Genomic DNA, 20,074 nt, shown 5'->3' on the forward strand with positions numbered 1-20,074 from the left:
CGGCTCACATTTCTAAAATAGACTTGTGGTCATATTTTCTTATACTTTTTCATTTGAACAGTATTTGAAGTCTGTGATTTCTTAAATCTAAAGCGATCCGAAAGTGTTAATAACCTGGCTGTAAAAAGAATAGAAGCTGTTCTGAAAGGTCTCTTTTTCTGAGATTCTAGTCTGAAAATTTTAGGTTTTAGAGCAGATGCTCGAAATACTTCCAGGTAAAGAATATATTATTGATGGCTTATGTTTATATTATATTAATATATATATGCCGTCTCACATGTAATTAACTTGGTTTCAAAACTGTTTTATGTTCTTCAGTAAATTCTACTTTAAAATTTACATTTTCATTTAAAAAATATTTTATAGTTGGGCAAGTATCATCTTATTCCTTTATTATTATACTTTATCTCACATAACTGAGGTTTTCTATCATTAATTTAAAAAGCCTGAGTATATATTTTGATATATACATTTTTTTTCTTTAAATTTTTCCCCATCACCATTTATCCTGCATGCACTCTTTCACCTCCACCCACCCCTCTACCCCCACAATCACTGCACTGTTGTCTGTGTCTAGGAGTTTTTTCCTCTTTTTTTTCTTTTTTGCTCAATCCCTCCGCCTACCCCCCAACACCCCTCTCCCCCCACCAGAGCTGTCTACCTGCTCTCCATCTATGAGTCTGTCTCTATTTTGCTTGTTAGTTCAATTTGTTCATTAAATTCCACATATGAATGAAATTTATATGGTACTTGTCTTTCTCTGACTGGCTTATTTCACTTAGCATAATGTTCTCTAGGTCCATCCATGCTGTCCCAAAGGGTAAAATTTTCTTCCTCTTTACAGCTGAGTAGTATTCCATGGTGTAAATGTCCCACAGCTTTTTTATCCACTCATCTACTGATGGGCACTTGAGCTGCTTCCAAATCTTGGCTATTGTAGGTAAAGCTGCAATGAACATAGGGGTGCATATATTCTTTCGAGTTAATATTTTGGGATTCTTCAGATAAATTCCCAGAAGTGGAATTGCTAGGTCATAAGGCAGTTCCTATATTTTGATATTTAAAACAAATATAACAAACCAGCAGCCATTTTTTTAGAACCTACCAAATGCCTGGAATTATGCTGGGCTGATATTAGAGAGAGAGATATAAGCTATCCCTAAATTGAAGATTTTCTAAAATAATTAATTTAATATCCATTTAATATAAAAATATTTACTTATTTTGAAATAAAATTGACTAGAAATACCTACAAGGCAAAATTCCTTGCTTTCCCTCTTTGTAGTTTGTACCAAAGTTGGGGCCTATTGGATCTCTTTCCTCCCCCACCCCCCATTGTCCTGTGTGTTGTACCTTAGTGTTTTATGGTCAAATCAGTTCATTTAAAAGTAGGAAATTTTAGTCTGGCTTTATTGGGGGCCTGGAAGGCTATAAGAATATACTTTTCAGTGATAAATGGATCAAAGGGAACTATCTTTATAATCTCCGTCTCTCATCTGCCTGGCCTTTGTTTTGAGGATCATGCTTTTTAAGGCAGAACTTTTGTTGTTTTGACCAACCCTTCTACACTATTCCCAGTCCACACGGTCATCAAAGTGGTGTTTGGAGGTGTGTAGGGTTTTGGTTTCTATAGCTCTTGTATTGCGTCTCAAGACCTATATTCTTAATGTCTTACTCTTCTCCAAGGTGGAAAAATGCAAACATCTAAAGTTCACTAAACACCCTTGGCTCACCTGCTTTCCGTTCTTGATTTAAAGCTTTTATTGGTTTCCTAACTTTTGGATCTCTCTCGGAATTTCTTTTTTTTTTTTTAATTTATCTTTATTGTTGAAAGTATTACAGATGTCCCCCTTTTATCCCCATTGGCCCCTCCCCGCTAGGCCTTCACTGCACTATTGTCTGTGTCCATGAGTTATGCATATTTGGGTATAAGTTCTTTGGTTAATCTCTTTCTCTCAGAATTTCTATGGCGTATGCCAAAGAACATCCATCTTAAGCACCAGTGAGGACACAGCAGACAGGCCCTCTCTGCCTTGTGAGTGTGTCTAGCTGGGCAGGCTGCTGACCAGTTGCTGGGCAGGCCCTGATTTGTGATCACAAGTGCCACGAACTACGGGCAGAAGGCTATTTATAATAGCACTTATCGTTCCCTATTTGGGAAATTTGAGCCTTGATGATTTTAGACCATGTGGTTGATGCAATTTAGTCCATTTTCATCTACAGCAGGCAGGGTGGTGACAGAGTAGCTCTGGGGACTCAGAGTGAATGCATTTACCTAGGAAGACTTTAGCTTCTGCTCTCTGGAAACTGGCAGGATATTCAGGACTATAGGCCCTCTTGGCACAATACCTGTGGGGTTTGCAGCAAGTTAGAAACAACGCTCGGTTTGCTTTAGGTTCAGTTTTGAAACCACAGCTTTCAGAAACTGCTCAAATAAAAAAGTGTAAGGAAATATGCCTAAAAGTCCATAACCTGGTTGGCTTGAGTCCAGCAAAGTGACATAGTTTGGACCTGAGAAAATCGAGGAAGAGGGCACAGTGTTCTTCTCTAGATGAGGCCATGGTCTTCACGAGATGCCTCACTGACACCTCTGTTGTTCTAGCATTTTCCACAGGAAAGATAGTTTGATGTGACTGACAACCTTTTTTTTTCTTAAATTTCAAATCACCAAATTGCAAACTGGCCCTTTGCCAGCCTAAGAACTCAGAATAATCCTAGAATCCCAGGATGAGAGAGACTTTTCAGGAGTCTGGGTTCGCTCAGCTGTTGGGCCATCAGCTGAATGAATGTTGGAGGAACAGGAGGACATGAGTTATTTTTGTTTATTTGCAAGTATTTTTGTTTTTTTTCCTTAAATATCTATTTTCATCTGAAAAGCATATTTTAAAAAATACAACAGATGATGACAAGAAATCAATTGACAGAGTCACTGAGGGGAAATGATTTATGGGCATGGCAATAAATCTGATGTTCGAGTAGGGGTAACATTCTATTGATATTTTCCAGGGAGTAAAGTAGCTCATTTATATGGAAAAAAGGGACAAAACTGTGCTAAATTACTTATGGAGTTTTTATTCTGCTATGAACTTGGAGTAAATTTTATTAGAAAGAATTGGAAGTACATGTTAACTTTACTGTGTATAGGGCCTTTCACTGGTATAGTGAAACTGCCTGGTTGATGGTGACTAAACTGATCTCTTGCTGTGCAGTGGATTGTGTAGTGGTTTCCATCCAATCACACATTTCTTTGGGTGGTAAATTCTGAGCCCAATTGTCAGACTAGCTCCTGAAGATGCAGGGAGATTCCATGAAGTCGCCATGTGAAGAGCTGTGTAGCAACCACCTACTTACTCAGAGCCAAAACCAGGGGCTGGTTTTAGATGCAATTAAGTTTTAAATCACCTTCTGCAACAGTATAAAATTCCTGATTTACTAAAAATGTTCGACAACACACACACATATTCTCTCATTAGAACTTGGGTAGAATGTGTGTCCTATCAGCAGCAGTCAGATCACTCTCATTTTCATTTACAGGGTCTGATTTTTCCTTTTTCATTATTGTAGGACATTTGGAGCTCAAGGGTCACGACTTACTGGAGCAGGATGGGGAGGCTGCACAGTCTCACTGGTACCTGCTGACAAGCTGCCCAGCTTCCTAGCGAATGTGCACGAAGCCTACTACCAGAGCGGTGACCGGAGCCTGGCACCGGAGAAGCAGAGTTTGTTTGCTACCAAACCTGGAGGCGGGGCCTTGGTTTTCCTTGAGGCCTAAACAATGTGAAAAATCTCAGAGAAACTATTTAGGGCATTTAGGAACTGGCAGGGCCTCTCATGCCACAGTAAATTAATCCTTTCTGTTTTGTATTATGATGAACAGTTGCTATTATCAAGAGTGTTTGTAAAGAAATGGTTGAAAACTCTCTATGCTTCATAATGATTATTTATCCATCTTAAAATATGTTTTCTACCAATAAGAGCCAAAATTATGGTTGGACAGATCCCTTAAGAATAATTTACTGGGATTTATTGCCTTCTAGATTTTTAAAGATGAATTGTAAAAGCCAATCCTGACCATGGATTGGACTAGAATTAAACATACTGCTACAGTTAAACTGAAACAATGGACTTGTATACAGTGTTCTTAAACGGTTTACTTCTGGTTTCTCTCAGTGCTCTTCTTCCTCCAGGTTGCAGTCCTCTGTTGTTGATGATGATGACAGTGATGCCAGAAATTCTCTCTCAACTTGAGCTTCAGATCTCTATGAAAATAATACATTATTAGGGATACACAGATTTTCCTGGGCATTGTATAGTTGAGTGTGAGATTCCCCCAGTTACCAAGATGAGAATTACTAAAAGATGACTTTAGGAAGAAAATCCCAATCATTTAATTTTTTTAAACATGTGATATCACATAAACAATCACTTTCAATTCTTTTGGCCCTGAGCTCTATCATTTAGCAGAGAAACTTAGATAAAAGACACTTTAAGTCTGTATCTCTATTCACACTGAAATAGAGAATTATCTGGATGGTAATAGAGATCAGTTTGTCCACGTAGTTTACTTCCCATCTATCCTACTTTTTCTCAAACGCCCCTCTAATCCAAGAGGCTTATTCACTCTTTTGGGAAACACACCTTGCATCCCTGTATTGTGTGCCTAGCAAGTCTTATTCGTATATGTGGGCCAGTGTGGGGCAGGTGTGCAGAAATGTGGGTGAGAGTATAAAAGGCTCAGAGTTAGTTCTGATATTGGGTGAGGGTACTGGCGGGTACCTATATATGTTTACCAAAAGTGGGCAGGAATGTCTGGCCATGTGGTGATGGTAAGTGAATGGCTTTCTCTCATGGATAGAAGACAGGAGGGCCTTCCTGAATTATATGGAGATTTGGATCAGAAAGCATTTGGTGATATAATCTGATAATTGAAACAGCAGTAGTCTTATGCATGAATATCCATAAAATTATCACAGTTTTCTATTATCCTATAATTGTTTTTGTTCATTAATGTACAGCTCAAAGATTGGACATCATTTTGAATCTCAGTTTCATAGGCTTAGGCAAAGTTGGTTGTAATAGTTCTCAAAGGACAACAGTCATATAGAAAGTACTAGGAAATCCATTATTCTATTCTAAAATAAACTTCTTAGCAGAAAGGCAAAGACTTGAGAAAGCTTAAGTCAAATTATTTGAAATAATTTTGAGTTTTTAAAACTCAGTAATCCAAATTCTAAATTGATTTAACTTTTTTAACCCTCACCCGAGGAATGTTTACTGATTTTTTGTTTTGTTTTGAGAGAACCATTGATTGGTTGCTTCTCATGTGCAGGGACCAAACCTGCATCCTAGGTCTGTGCCCTGACGGAATCAAACCCACGGTGTACGGGGTGATGTTCCAATGAACTGAGCCGTCCCGCCAGGACAAAATCTGAATGGATTTAAAATTATAATCCTTTGTTTTTTAATACCTTTCCATTTTCCATAAAAGATCTGTGATTGATATATAGTTCTTTAAAGATAACCTGCATTACATCAAAAAAAAAAAAGGCAGTTGCTATTGCTTTTCTATCATATATAAATTTTCCACCATGAGATCCCTTCCTTGCAATGGGTGTTTCCAGTGTGCACTCTACTTTGCAGGACACAGTTGTCTAAGCCAGGGGTTTACCCTACATTTGTTTTGATGTCTGGCTTGAAGAAAAGAACTATTTTTCAATCAGACTATCACCAAGTGCTATCCTAGAAATTATGAGAGATATCAAACTTGCCTGGAAAGGACAAGGCTAGGGCCACTAGAAAAAAGCTTCATGCAGGAGATGAAATTTGAGCATGAATCTAAATTACTGATGGTGGAAGACCTGATAACACTTTGGCCTCCATTCCTACCAGGCAACAGTGAACTAAAGCTGAGGAAAAGTAGTTGCCTGGTTTGGATGAGGCGGGGGCTCTCCAGTGTGCTACAGTTTTCACAACTCCTCATACTCTCCCTGACACTCAGGCCATTCATTTATCATGCACTAGCTGAGGTCAGCGTGCCCTTTCCCAGCAGACCTGCACAGTTGTTTTCCCATACTAAGTAAATATTTCTCTGTAGCCACGTCTCTAGCAGTCGTAGTTAAGAGATACCAACAAACATGGGAGAATTATTTTGTGTCTGTGGAAGTAAAGAACAGTCCTGTTTATTTACTATTAACCACCCAGGTATTTTACTCCTTTCTATCACACCTTTCTGGCTTATATAGGAATTAAATTAGATTATTTGACCCCTGTTTTTGACTTTACACTAACAGCCAATGAGGATTGCTCTAGATTTTTGAGTGGAAGCCTGACATGCTGAAAATAAAAGGCCCTCTCCTGTTCCCGACCTCAGACTGTCCAGCCTTCAGATTCATTGTCCACTGATCTCTACGTGTTCTTGCCTGTTGGAAGGGAGGAAGGCCCCTGATCGCACAGGACTCCCCATAAGCAGAGGAGGAGAGGACACAGAAAACTGGGAAGGGGGAGCAGTCTCTCTCCTTTCCTTTCTTTCTTTCTCTCTGGAGCCCTGTTCAGAACCTTTGCATTTCTGTCTTATGTTTCTGTTAACTGAGGGCAAGAACCATTCATTTAACAGTGGTTGGAATCCAGTATGTTTTTGTTCAAATGTTAATGGAAAATGTGAACATGACTTCAAACACCAATAATTTCCTGTTAATTTGAAAGTCTGCCTGCACCTGCAGGTTTTCAGTTGCATGGACTGTCTTGGGGGGTGGGGGAGGGCAGTAGGCGTGAGGTGGTCACGGACATGTAAACAGATCATGTTAAATGTGGACGATTCAATAACAAGAATGTATTCTCTCCACCACTGTGACTTCGACATGAAACTGTATGTTGCTTATGAAATACTGTCTAGTCTACATAAGAGAAGTGAGAGAGAGAATTCTTGATTACTTAAAAAACAAAACATACCATTTTATGTACGAACTTCTTAAAGTCATTTTCAACTTCTTGAGGCTTCTTGGTAGCCTTTGCTTGGAGTCTAATCACGGAACAAAGAAAATCGTTAACAAAACTAGTGTTTATACTGACACTAAGAGCCAACATTTACTAGGAGTTTAATATGCTGGGCACTTGGCAGCACTTTACAAATGTTAATTCAGTCACACTCGTAGCAACCTTATGAAGTGGGTACTACTATTATCCTGTATTACAGGTGAGGAAACAGACTCCGACAGGTTAAGTCACCTGCCCGCAGACGTACAGCTCACAAGTAGCAGAGACGGGAGAGGCTGAAGGGTGAGGGTGCTCCTAGACTATGCTCGCAGGGTGGGCACCCAGGACTCCCATGGTTTCTGCCACCAAGCACTCACTCGGGACATATTTATGAAGGAGATGAGTAGCTGGGCCCAGAGAGGGAAGAGGCAGAGGCAGCCTAGGCAAGGAAGGGTAGGAACTTTAGACAAGGGAGAGACATCATTGGCAAGAGAGACAGATGAGAGAAAGAACAGTGAGAAAGGGTATAAAGCTATTCATTCACTGGTAATTTTCAGGTGAAACATTTTAAAATTACTCTTCCTCCATGAAGTTCATAGGAAGTAGAATTTTCTGAGAATCCCAAATATACTCTGCATAAGCCTACAGTTTGGATTGCCTACCGGGCAAGCCCTGCTCTAGGTTTCTTTAGCGTTTAGGCTACCCGAGGGCACCGTAGGGCCGCCTCCTAGGGGTCTCTCCTGTTAGTGCTCTGTGACCCATAAATGGCCCCTCACTCATTTTCTATTTCTTTCTCTGCTGATTTTATCGCCTCAACCTGCGTTTTCGCCTCACTTCTCATAATCCACTGGCTCTGTGTTTCTTGAGTGTGTTCTTACAGTTTGGATTTCTTCCTCGTAGTCATTCACACACTCCTGGGCCCTTTTCAGCTACACCCTCTTAGAGCCTCCTTGACTTGCAGGTCACCCTGAGACTCTAGTCCATCTCAGTTAACATCAACCCATCTTCCAGGTCACTCTTAATTTACAATCTCCTTCTCTTAAAAAAAATAGCTTTATTAAGATATGTCAAGTACCATAAAACTCACCCTTTTAAAGTGTACAGTTCAGTGGTTTTTAAGACAGTTGACCCTTGAGCAACACTGATTTGGACTCTGCGGGCCTGCTTATACGTGGGTTCTTTGCAATAATTCATTTTGATGTGGATGTGCAGGGCTGACTGTGCATCGGTCTGCACCATTTAAAAAATATATATCTTTTATTGATTTCAGAGAGAGGAAGGGAGTGAGAGAGAGAGAGAAACATTGATGATGAGTCGTCATTGATCGGCTGCCTCCTGCACGCCCCCGACTGGAGATCGAGCCCGCAACCCGGGCATGTGCCCTGACCAGGAGTCAAACCCCGATCTCCTGCATCGTAGGTCGATGCTCAACGCTGAGCCACACCCAGCCGGGCTTGGGCTACACCATTTCTATAAGGGACTTGAGCACTCGCGGATTTTTGTATTTGCAGGGGTCCTGGAATCAATCTCCTGTGGATGCTCAGGGATAACTTGAGTTTTGGGGAGTCAGAAGTTACATATGGACTTTTGACTGTGCGAGTGTCAGCATTGTTCAGGGGTCAACTGTACGGTCACTTTTGCAATCATTGGTACTACCCGATCCATCCCGGTTGCCTGCCTTCTTCACGGAGATCTCATTTTCGGGGATGACAGATAGAAGCTCCATGCTCGGCCTGTAAGTTTAACAGGCATGTGGAATTCATATAACCAAATGACTCTTTTCCCCTTGACTTTCTCCAACAGTGTGCCATTGCATGCAATACATTTAAGCACACACTGCTCTCAAAACCATTCTGCATTCTTCCTTCTATCCTCAGTGGGGAGAAATTCGGTCCTACATAGATGTGGTTTTGGGGAACTTGTAAAAGTCACCTGGAATCAGATCTTATAGCTGAGGAGTTGCAAAAGGGAAAGCTGGCTGGTAAGATTGTGGTGAACAGTGAGATAAGATTCTAAAGTCAGGGGTTGGATTTTCTCCTGTGACTGGGAGACTGGTGGTCTAATTCTAGAACAGCAACGAGAAGTGTGGCAGCATGACTGGCGGTCCCCATGGGCTTGTTGGGGGCTCTGTGCATTTGATGCTCTTCTCGTGTGGGTGTGTTGGAAGAAGTGGATTAGCCTCAATACTTCATAGTTTTCCTTTTCATACTCTGATTTATAAAATAAATGAGCCCAGTTTCCTTGCTTCAGCGGGGGACAGTCTATGCATAGGGGAAGCAGCAGGGGCAGAAGGGGGACAAAGAACTAGCCTGGGACAGACCAGATAAATGGGTGGCATGGTTATGGGTTTGTTTTTAAAAAGCCTTGTGCTTAAGTCCTATATCTGGTGGAGTAAAAAGAGATGGTGATAATTTTAGGAAGTAATTAAATTAGCAGAGTAGGTGATTATGTGGATAAAGAAAGTTAAAGTGTTACTCCAGATGAACTGTTGAGTAGAAAATCTCTTTGCAGATATTTGAGTTGGTGTATTTTTATATAATAAAATCATTGTGGTTTTATGTAACACATTTGTTCAATTAAAATATTTTTAAGCACTACAGAGTTGAACAAGAAACAAACCTATCAAGCTCCTTGTCAATTCTTTCCTGCCGCTCTCTTAGGAGTTTTATTTCTTCGTTAATTCTGTGCTTTTCCCTATAAAAGTTAAATTTTAAAATAAAGCAAACATTACTAATTGTGAAAGAGTAAATCAACAACTTGCCAACTTTCAAGGGTCACTGAAAGTCCTTTATAAACCGATTCTTCAGCGTCCCTCCTGCACAGTACTTGGTGTGAGGAATCCCCCAGCGCATCCTCTTATAAACACCTGCCAGGAGCGTCACTCGTGACACCTGAGCATGGGCTGGACTTGCTGCTTCCACTGGGGCCCTCTCACGGGGCATCCATCCTGCTCATCCCACTGAGCAAGGGAAATCTCAGGGCTCCGTCTCTGTGTTTGTGGGTGGGAGGGGAATGGGGACCCATGGGGAGCAGAAACTCAGGTTTTTTATCTGCCTCCTGGATAGGACCTAGCTGGCTGCTCTTCCAGTTTCCTCTCTTTGATGTGTTTCCTGAAAAGCATCAGGCACCCATTCTTTCTCCCACTTAAGGCAACAAGACCTCTAGGCAGTGGCTTTGACATCATAGAAGAACTGGATCTTGCCAATTTCTTCTTATAACAGTTGATGGACATCCTGTCATTAAGCCATTTCTGGCCTCCTGGCACATAAGAATACCATGACTGGCCACGAGTAATCATTTTAATTAAGTACAAAAAAACTGAAAATGTTTCCCTGAGAAAACATTTCAGAAAAGACCTCCCTGCCTTGCTTTCCTCAATACCACCCCAGCTGCCACTATGGCTCCAGGGAGCTCCTTCTACTGAAGACAAATTCTCTGCTCTTCCTTCAAGGCGTGTCTTTGTAAACGGACAATAATCCCATCCCTAGTGGCTGGGGCTCTCTGCTGGCCTCTCCATGCTGGGGTGCATCCCCCCAATCACACCACAGAAGAGCTTCCTTCCTTCCTTCCTTCCTTCCTTCCTTCCTTCCTTCCTTCCTTCCTTCCTTCCTTCCTTCCTTCCTTCCTTCCTTCCTTCCATCCATCCATCCATCCATCCCTGACACTGCATGGCTCCATGGTTACAATGTACATTCTTGACACTTGCCTGGAAAGAATCTCTGAGCTGTAAGATGCTCAGAGGTGACTGTCCTCATCAGTAAAACAAAGAGCTCAGTGTAGCTGGTTTCTAAGATCATTTCCAGTTCTAGAAGAGTCTGTGATTTTATATTTAGCAACAGTATGGCATCAACTTACATCCTAAAATCCTTTTGGTTCCTTGAAAATTGTCTTTTTGCTTCCTTTATAATTTCACGGTAAGTTGGAGCAGGTGGTGTGAGAGGATTACGGTTAAGGAAAGATTTCCAATTACAAACATTTGGGAGAGGAACAGTACCCTTGATGGGGGACCAAGGGGGGGCTCTGGCCTGGGCTTCCCACATGAAGGGTCTCAAGTGTACACATGAATATTGTGTCTGGAGTGATACCAAGAGGACTGAAAGGAGACAATACCCATTGGACCACTTTAAACTTGTGTCCCATCATCTGGATCACACTGTCCATAGTGCGCTAGGACTTAACAGTCCCATAAATCCTGTAATTACCACTTTAAAAAAAATTTTTTTTTTTGGTGTGCTTTAAAAGCATCAGTTTGTTAAATGTAAATATTAAAAATGTACTAAAATTTTTGTAACCCTGCTTATACATTTCTTTGTTAAAATTAAATTTATTGGGGTGACATTGGTTAATACAATTATATAGGTTTCAAGTGTACGATTCTATGAGACATCATTGTATACTGCATGTGTGTTTACCACCCAAGTCAAATCTCTTCATTTCTATATACATGGAGAAACTAAAAGTCTCTTGGCCTCTGAGAGGCCCTGGAGGTGGCTGGCAGCACGTGTTGGCTGCCTCCGTTAGCCTGAGCTGAGCGTGGCTAACTACAGAAGGAAGGCGACAAGCAGGGCCCAGCGGAGTGGCTCAGCTGGCTGAGCGTCGCTGTGCACCGAAAGGTTTCCAGTTTGATTCCCGGTCAGGGCGCGCACCTGAGTTGTGGGCTTGATCCCTGGTTGGGGCACGTGTGGAAGGCAACTGACGAATGTTTCTCTCTCTCTCTCTAAGCATGTCCTCCTGCGAGGATGTAAAAAAAGGAAAGAAAGTTGGTAAGATGGCAAGCAGATGGTGTGAGTGTACTGTTAATGGCGCTGGGGCTCTTGTCCCATCTGTTTCTGGAACAGCCTGTGGCTGTGTCCCTAACCCTGATCTGAACTCATGTCTGTGTCTGGCAAAGCAGACACTTCCATATGAAGCAGCAATTGCAGCAATTGGCAAATGACCCAAGGAGGCAGCCTCACCTGAGTTAAGATCTCAGGCTCACAGATAAACAAGAAGCTCTTAACCCCCTGCAGGTTCCAAGACACGGGATGAGACTGTCCTCCTACAGCCCCACTCGCTACTCCCCATCCCAGCCACACTTCAATATTACCTCTATTTTTCTCTGAGTGCAATTTGCCCTTTAAAAAACATTTATGTTCTATTTCAAGGCTGTCCTAGATGCTCATTTTAATCTTATTTTCCTGGCATAAGGATGTTCGGAAAGCCCAGTGGACTTTTTCCACGTGTTCTGATCACACTGTGCAAATTTCCTTGTCTTCAGGGCTGTCCTGAGTGACATTTCTAGAATAAGTGCCCATATGAACTACAGTTGTTTTCTTGATGTGAGCCAAGTCCTAATGGTAAAGGTTCAAAATAAAACTTCCTTAGGCTGGGTGCACATTACTTTCAAACTTGGCTTTGAGATTTATTTCCACATAGGAACTATATTTGATGATTCAATAAATAACATTAAGGATACATTAGTCCTCAAATCTAAAGGGAGGGAAGGAGTGGAAACCGCACTGTAAATAATTAAAGTGGAGAAAAGCTAAACCTTACAAAATCTACTCATTTTGACAAGTGTTTCAGCAACACAAAAAATATTATTATAAGAATATTTTAGCATCCTTAATGATTACATTAATCAAAAGGAAACAATTCTCTCACAATCCCACTTTCCAAAAATTGAAACCATTTTCAATTTTCTATGTGTCTCTCCATCTGCCATATACAAATATATATTTTTACCTTATTGTTATGGTGTGGTTGCTTTCTTTACCCAATATAGTATCACAGTTTCCTCATGCATCTAGGTTTTGTACTAATTATTTTAATGCTTGCAAAAGATTTCATTGGGTGTACATACCAGATGGGCTCTATTGCCATGATTATCATTAACATAGTGCAAACACTGCTGGGTTTTCTTTTTCTTTCAATCCTTACCAGAGGATATTTTTTCCATTGCTTTTCAGAGAGAGTGGAAGAGGGAGAGAGGGAGGGAGAGAGAGACATCGTGAGAGACACACTTCGATTGGCTGCCTCCCGCTCGAGCACCGACCAGGGCCGGGGATGAGCCTGCAACTGAGGTACATGGCCTTGCTGGAATTGAACGCGGGACCTTTCAGTCCATAAGCCAACACTCTACTCATTGAGCCAAACCAGCTAGGGCGTGCTGGGTTTTCTTACATGAAGTCACCAGTTTCTCCTCTCTTCTCCAATTGTGTGTTCCAGTGTGACTCTTCCCCCTGCACCCCAAAAGTCTACCAAGGGAAGATTGTCCTGCTCCTAACTCAGCTTCCTCTGAATTCTGGGCAAAGACAGCCCAGGTCTTGCTTAGCTTGGCACTGGTTTGATGCATATGGTTAAAAACAAAAGGGCAGTGGTCCTGTTCATCACATCAGCAAGAAGCCTGCAGGCTGTCATGCCTGATGCCCACCTTAATTTCCCTGACATGTCGCAGACCATGAAGACCTGCAGCCGCACTGGCAGAGACGGCTCGTCAGTCTTCCTCTGACGAGTGAGGCCTGTAGAACTCAGGCTACGGTGGATGCTGGCTAACCCCCTTCTCCCCCCCATGCTGCGTAAAGTGCCTGAAAGCCTAGGATCTTCTCTGAGTAAAAGTCACCAAAAATTAAGTATCATTCTTCTTGTTGAACACTTAGCATGACTAATGATACGCTTTTCCTAAAATGTAGACGGTCTCCAGCTTCTGAGATTTAATTTGCATGCGGCTATTTCCTGCTAATACTTAACCTCTCCCTCAAGTGTCTGTTAGCATTTCAAAGACTTTATCCTTCTACAGAGTTATATTGTGCTCTTTTGTATGGTTTTCATTAAGCATTTGTGAGCAGGATGATATGTTTGACACTCTGAACTAATCGGATTTTCTTTGCATTGCACGTTCATTACATACTACTGGTATTGAGACAAAGAGCTATGTTTTATTACAAATTGTTAGTTTTGAACATATGTCATTGAAATGAACTGGGTATACATTCTTTAGAAAGTCATTCTCCTTGTCCATAAAATTTGGCCACAGCTGTACACTTGTGTTGTGTAGTGAGGTTCTGAGCTGTATGATGTTGGTGTTGACTAAAACCTCAGCATTTTCTTGTACTATTTAATGGTGATGGTTTTCAGTAGACTTCTGTTAATTAATGTTTGTTAATAAATATCCTCATTTTTATTCCCTTCAGATACTTAAAGCCATCAGTGTTTCCCAACTGTAGAAAAATAGAGTACTCAAAGTTTATAAATTATGATGAATGGCTATATTCTGTTCCTTAGGGATGACTGTGGCAACATGTTTTTCAATTCCACTGTTTGAACAGACCTCACACTTATTTCCTCATGCACTGCTACACGAGGTTACATGGCAAGCCACTAAATGGGTAAGGAGCCATTTGGCTACAAATAAAATGGTCCCATTCACAACAGTTGTGGTTGGGATGTGACAGATCAAGACCTGGAGACATCCTGGTGGCCTCAATTCAGACTCTGGGGCCTTTGATCTCCATTTAGAATCGCAGAGTATTAGAGACACAAGGAACCTTAAAAATCATAGGGTCCAATTTGATTACAGTATAGGTGAAGAAACTGAGGCTCTGGAAGGGAAGCACTGTGTCTTTGAGAGCTAGGGTGTGTGGGGGGCCCAAGAAAATAATGTCTTGGGGCGAATTTTGCTTGTATCTGCCAAAAGTATTATTCTAGAATGAGGCTGTGGAGGCTTTGCTGTCTACCTCATATCTTCTAGAGATATTCCTTGGAGTATTCTCAGAGTTGCTCATGAGAATACCAGGTGTAGGGCCAGAGCACCCATTCTACACATAATGCTATTGTATAAGAAGTAAAAGGACACTAAGCTTCAAGCAGTGGCCAGAATCATCTCCTTTATACACCAAAATTCATTTAATTCTTAATCCTAAATTTGAAATTCTTGACATAACTTATTAGCATGGGGCCCAAACTTATTTTATTTATTTATTTATTTTTTAAATATATCTTTATTGATTTCAGAGAGAGGAAGGGAGAGGGGGAGAGAGATAGAAACATCAATAATGAGAGAGAATAATTGATCGACTGCCTCCTGCACACCCCCTGCTGGGGATGGAGCCCACAACCTGGGCTTGTGCCCTGACCGGGAATTGAACAGCGATCTCCTGGATCCTAGGTTGATGCTCAACTGCTGAGCCACGCCCCCCCCGGGCTCAAACTTATTTTAAAGAAGTTTTATTCTGCTTACACTTCAAATAGTCTGGTTACCTGAGAAATGGATGGATGGTCTTTCTCCGTTGCTAGGGGGAGTGGGGTTCTCAGGCTACTGCAGGAATAAGCATTTCCAGAGGCCCCCACAGGAGGGTGAGATGTGGTAGAAAGCTTTATTTGTGTGGAGCTACATCTCTGGGTTTATAAAGTCCCATTTCCCTTAAGCCTGTCCTGGAAGACATGCAGCTGGGGAGTCAGCAGGGCTAGAAGCAAAGCCAGTGTCCAGAGTTTCTGATCCATGGTGGAGCTGGGCCTGATACACTACCAGGTAGCTGTAGCCCACTAGTCCATTGTGTGGGGTCCACATGGCTGTGAGCCATGTAGGCAGATGCAGGAGTGTGAGAGTCGCAGGCCAGGAGCAGAGCGTGAGCAAGCAAGGGCCAAGAGGCAAAATTGAAAACTCCTTTCTTCAGAGGCTTGTGTATCTCACATCTTCCTGTCTTTGCAGTGGCCACACCTACTCTGGCCAATGGCCTGTTCCCACGTGTGACTGACAAGTGCCTTCCCTGTTTCCCCCAGACTTTACTGGGCGTGTAAAGTATTCTTTAGCCTTCCCTTTGCTCTTTTCCAGTTTTTCATTACTAGGTGATTACAACAGTATGGGTTTCATGTTAGATTTGCAGGGGTGTCAAGCATCCACAACATAGCCACGAATCCAAAATTTAAGATTACTGAGCACATGTGCCTTATTCTATGGGAGACAGTACCACTGTTGGAATCTCCCCCAGGTTCTATGCGGCCTGGTATTATGTGTAAAACAGTAGGGTTCGCTATTTAACACATCTTTAGCAGCAGTTTTGTAGCATAGTCTAGAAAATTGAGGAAACGGGGCTACTGGCAATGTTAACACAAATTTAACTAAAGGCATTCCACAAACTCGCCGGGACGTTTACCAGGCATTGAGACACAGAGATGAGTAAGACATGGTGTCTGGCTTTAAGGAGTTAGTAGGAATGAGAAAAGACGACAGGCAGTTTTTGAAGTAGGAATCAGAAGAACTATTAAAAAATAGAAATAAAGACTATGAAAGTCTAGCAATCTGTTCTCCTTAAGTGCAGGACAGTCTCGACTTGGGCAAGGGTGCTCCTCTGTGCTGCCACGGAGCCTTATGCAGAATCCGTCACTGAGGACCCCGTTCCCGTCTATGCCATCGGGCTGCTAGTGCCAGTCCGGTGCGTAGCAGGTGCCAGTCTGGTGTGTAGCTGGTACTCAGGAAGCGTTCCCGCTTCTTCATCCCCTGAATGAGCTGCTCATTGATATCTCTGTGCAGCTGAGTCATAGATTTCATCTTGAGAAGCCTAGTCGTCGTCAGAAAATTATTTTTTGTTATACTGTTTAAGAAGTCAGAGAAGTATGATATATATCTTTAGGGAAATTTTTCATTAAAATGGTTAACATAAAATGTTTGGGTGCTGCAAATGGCCAGCCTTAGGTATCTGAAAAATTTAGTTACGGGCAACAGTTCACTCCCTGCTGAGGCTGGGTAAACAAATTGTTGATTTATAGAGATTCCACCACTTCATGTCCTTCAGCACGCACGGCTCCAACAGCTGTTTGGAGGGACTTCAGCCATTCTCAGTATTTCCATCACCCCCCTGCCCCCACAAAGCCATTCGAAACAAACAGTAAACTTCGGATTCCCTTTGCAAATTCAGGGCCCAGACAAGTTCCCTAGGCCCCTGCTTGTAACTGGACTGGACATATGAGCCCCTCCTCTAAAGACAGACATGTTTGGGCCTCGCTTCCCCGAGACTGACCAAAGGGTACTATTAGTAACAAAACGAGAAGGCACGTGAGGTGGCCACCCAAAGGAGCCGATTTGTTTTTCCTTAAATAGGCAAGACATCAGCTCCAAGCTGGGATGGGATTTCCACTCTCTGACCTCATGGAGCACCTCACAGATAGATTCACGGGGAGTCAGAAGCCCACAGTGATTTTTGTGGGGCGAGCGCAGAGTAACGGCGTAGGTTTAATTCACTTATTCCTTTGCAGGCCCACCTCCTAGGAGGAGAAATGGGTTGGGTGAGCACAAATTATAATCTAGTCAATTTTTTATATTTTTAAAAGATAATTCTTTTTAGTCCTAAATTCTAAGCTTTCAAAAAGCTATGGCTTTCCCACCTGATTTTTTTTTAATCCACCAATAGCTGATAGAGCAAGATTATCCATTTTTTTCAGCATTTGAAGATCATTAAAACTACTTGAAAATGAAATTTTCTTCTCTTATTTGATACAAATTGGGCTTTACCACATTTATACCAAGTTAAAAAACAAACCAACCCTAAACTATTACTAACTCTCCAGGATGAAAATCCCTCCTGCGTCCTCTCTTATTTTTCCATTGAGTCATGTTTATAATCAAAGTCCAAATTGTGGCTAAAGGATTGATATAACCCACTCCCTGGAAGCTGATTACCCAAGGCAACTGAGGTCTTCTATTTATTTCATTAGTTAGTTTAATAACAAGTTCGCTGAATTGTGGTTTGTGTCTTGTGTATTAAAAGAAAAGGGAAAAAACACACCAAACCCCTAACTAGAACTTAAACCAAGTCTGTAAGGAAAAATGGGCCGGATCTTACAAGCAATTTTGTAATTGTCTCTGGCTCACAGTGGCTGCAAAATGCTTATGATACACTTGCACATACTTAGTCATGTAAAACAAAACCCCCTTTTCCTCACGTTCTTAAATATATATGTCATTCATTCTCCCACTTCCCCACACTACTTTTTTTTTTTGGTAACTTGGCCCCTACTCTTAACTGTCAGAGTCTGTGAAAGGAAGAAACTTAGCAACTTACTCAGCAAAGTTTAGAATAACCTCAATTAAAAGTCATCTAAAAATAAAAACAAAACCTCCTTTTCTCTTCTAAGAGAGCAATTTAAATACTTCATGTATCCTTTATCTTCTTATGCTTCCATGATGTTTTTCTCCTTCTGAAATGCTCTATTAAATAAGTCAAATATATTTAAAAAGAAATTTTAAATCTGGCCCTTTGAGGAATCTTTGAGAGACCAGCAGGAGAGTTATTAGGTTCTTTGAGGTAACTGACATAAACTAGCACCAGTGAGAATGAAGTAAAGGGAGCCCCTGGATGAGAAATCTGACTGTATAAAGCAGTCAAGATGGCACAGAGATCAAGGGCACTTATAAAGTCATCGGCCTGGGGCCTGTGTGTACAGCGTGGCGAGCTTCTACGGACTGAAGCAAAAGTCTGTGTGATGCTGAAAGTAGCTTATCTCTGAGAAAAAGCAAAAATAAAGCAAAACTAAGACAAAAGGGGGAAAAATCCAACCCCAAAAAGCAAAATGTGATGGGGAATATAAGAGTTCAGAGGGGAATTGGAATTTGTTGGCAGTTTTGTTGGGTGGCTGCGTAATAAAGGGATGAGTAAGATAACAGGCCACCACAGGCCCCTAACTTCTACTCTAGAAGGCAGCAGGTGGCAAGGCGAGAGGAAGTCCTGTCTGTGAGGGCTCATATTCCAAGCTGGCCTGCCAAGGTCTCTGAGTGGCTCCAAATGTTCTTCCTGCTCTACACAGTGCTGCCCAGACAACTTCGGGCAGTGATGGAAATATTGGCACTGTCCTGTAGTCACAGGTGGCTTGTGAGTACTTCAAATGTCACTAGTGTAACTGATGAGCTGAATTTTTACTTCTACTTAATTTTATTAATTTAAATATAAGTTTAAATAGCCACTCATGGCTGGTGGCTACCATATTGGACAGTGTAGCTTTAAATGATGAAAAACATAAAAAATACCTAACTATATGTACCTATTTATATTTCTTTAAATTTTGCTCTAAGTAGTATGTATTGCCATTTTGTACAACATGTAAAATTCGATCGAGTGGCTCACATACTAATCTTGCTTTTCTAAACTAGTCAGAAGCTACCAGGGTATAAGAATAGTGAGAAAAATGAGACTGCCTCTTATGGGTTAGTCCCCCAAATGGAGACTCCACAGTAAGAACTAGTGGTCCACCCCTCACAGTGAGTTATGCCCAGTATCCCACTGAGGGCATTGTGACTTGCCTTTTTCATAGTCCATTTTTGACCTTGCTGGGTTTTTATGCACCTTTGCATTTTTATAATTCCTAAAACTTGGGCAACTTTTCTCTTAATTTCTTCAGAGTGGATTACCTCAAAGTAGGTATGTCTTTTCCTTTCCTAACAGCACACTCTGGGACATGGTAGCCAAAGACACAGCGAGCCGACCCCTCTTACAAACCCTGATAGCCATCAAGATAGACATTAACAGGTGCTTCTTTTACTTCAGTGCAGCTCTGTGCTTCTGGTTGTTTGTTTGACTCGTTTCCCCAGTTCTACTCCCTCCTCTCTTGGTTTCACCCTTCTGGTGAGATTTCGCCAAGTCTTGATACTGAATTAGGTGGGGAAATGTAATTACATGGAATGGTAGAAAAGAAGCAGACTCCCCTTTTCTCCATAGACAAAAGCAACCTGGTGACCCCCTCTTTGCATTTTCTTCCAGGCTAAGCCTCTGTTCAAGGCAGCCTTGTTCAGTACTCCAAGCATTTCATTTGTTTCAAATGTTGCCCTGATTGCTTCCAGAGTCAGCAACAAATTATACCCATTTCTCACTAGATTCCTTCCATTCCCAGGCAAAGGAAGTGTGTGTGCTTCCTCAGACCTTTACAGGCATCTCTTTCTTCAAGGCCACTGAGCTGCAGCTTTTAGACACTGAGGAGAGGGGAAGAATAGGAATTGTTCAGGCAAGCTTGGGAGGAAAGTTAGGGAGGCCTATCTTAGGAAGAGCTGACAAGCTTGTGAACAAGGTTGTCCAATAGACAAAAAGCTACCTGAAGGTGGGGATTATAGTCATGTCCTTAGCACATATCATAT

At 41.7% G+C, this 20,074-nt stretch overlaps 2 protein-coding genes across 9 annotated transcripts in view; one reads left to right on the forward strand and one right to left on the reverse strand.

The window, feature by feature from the left end:
- The window catches only part of GALK2 (galactokinase 2), a 123,529-nt gene extending 113,585 nt beyond the window's left edge, over positions 1-9,944 (forward strand). For 4 of the 8 annotated variants that reach the window (XM_081139036.1, XM_081139035.1, XM_081139037.1 and 1 more), the window contains one exon: positions 3,565-9,943. In XM_081139036.1, coding sequence (XP_080995162.1) covers positions 3,565-3,772 — 208 coding nt within the window. In that variant the 3' untranslated portion in view covers positions 3,773-9,943. Of the gene's footprint in view, positions 1-3,564 lie in introns of all 8 variants that reach the window. The other 4 variants (XM_081139040.1, XM_081139039.1, XM_081139038.1 and 1 more) reach the window with 1 other exon arrangement.
- The window catches only part of FAM227B (family with sequence similarity 227 member B), a 188,631-nt gene continuing 172,717 nt past the window's right edge, over positions 4,161-20,074 (reverse strand). Inside the window, exons 14-17 of the mRNA XM_081139022.1 lie at positions 10,828-10,905; positions 9,592-9,666; positions 6,949-7,018; positions 4,161-4,259 (exon numbers count right to left, since the gene is read on the reverse strand). Coding sequence (XP_080995148.1) covers positions 4,167-4,259; positions 6,949-7,018; positions 9,592-9,666; positions 10,828-10,905 — 316 coding nt within the window. The 3' untranslated portion in view covers positions 4,161-4,166. The remainder of the gene's footprint in view (positions 4,260-6,948; positions 7,019-9,591; positions 9,667-10,827; positions 10,906-20,074) is intronic.

Source organism: Miniopterus schreibersii (genome assembly GCF_964146895.1).
Source record: "Miniopterus schreibersii genome assembly, chromosome: 1".
NCBI classification, from domain to species: domain Eukaryota; kingdom Metazoa; phylum Chordata; class Mammalia; order Chiroptera; family Miniopteridae; genus Miniopterus; species Miniopterus schreibersii.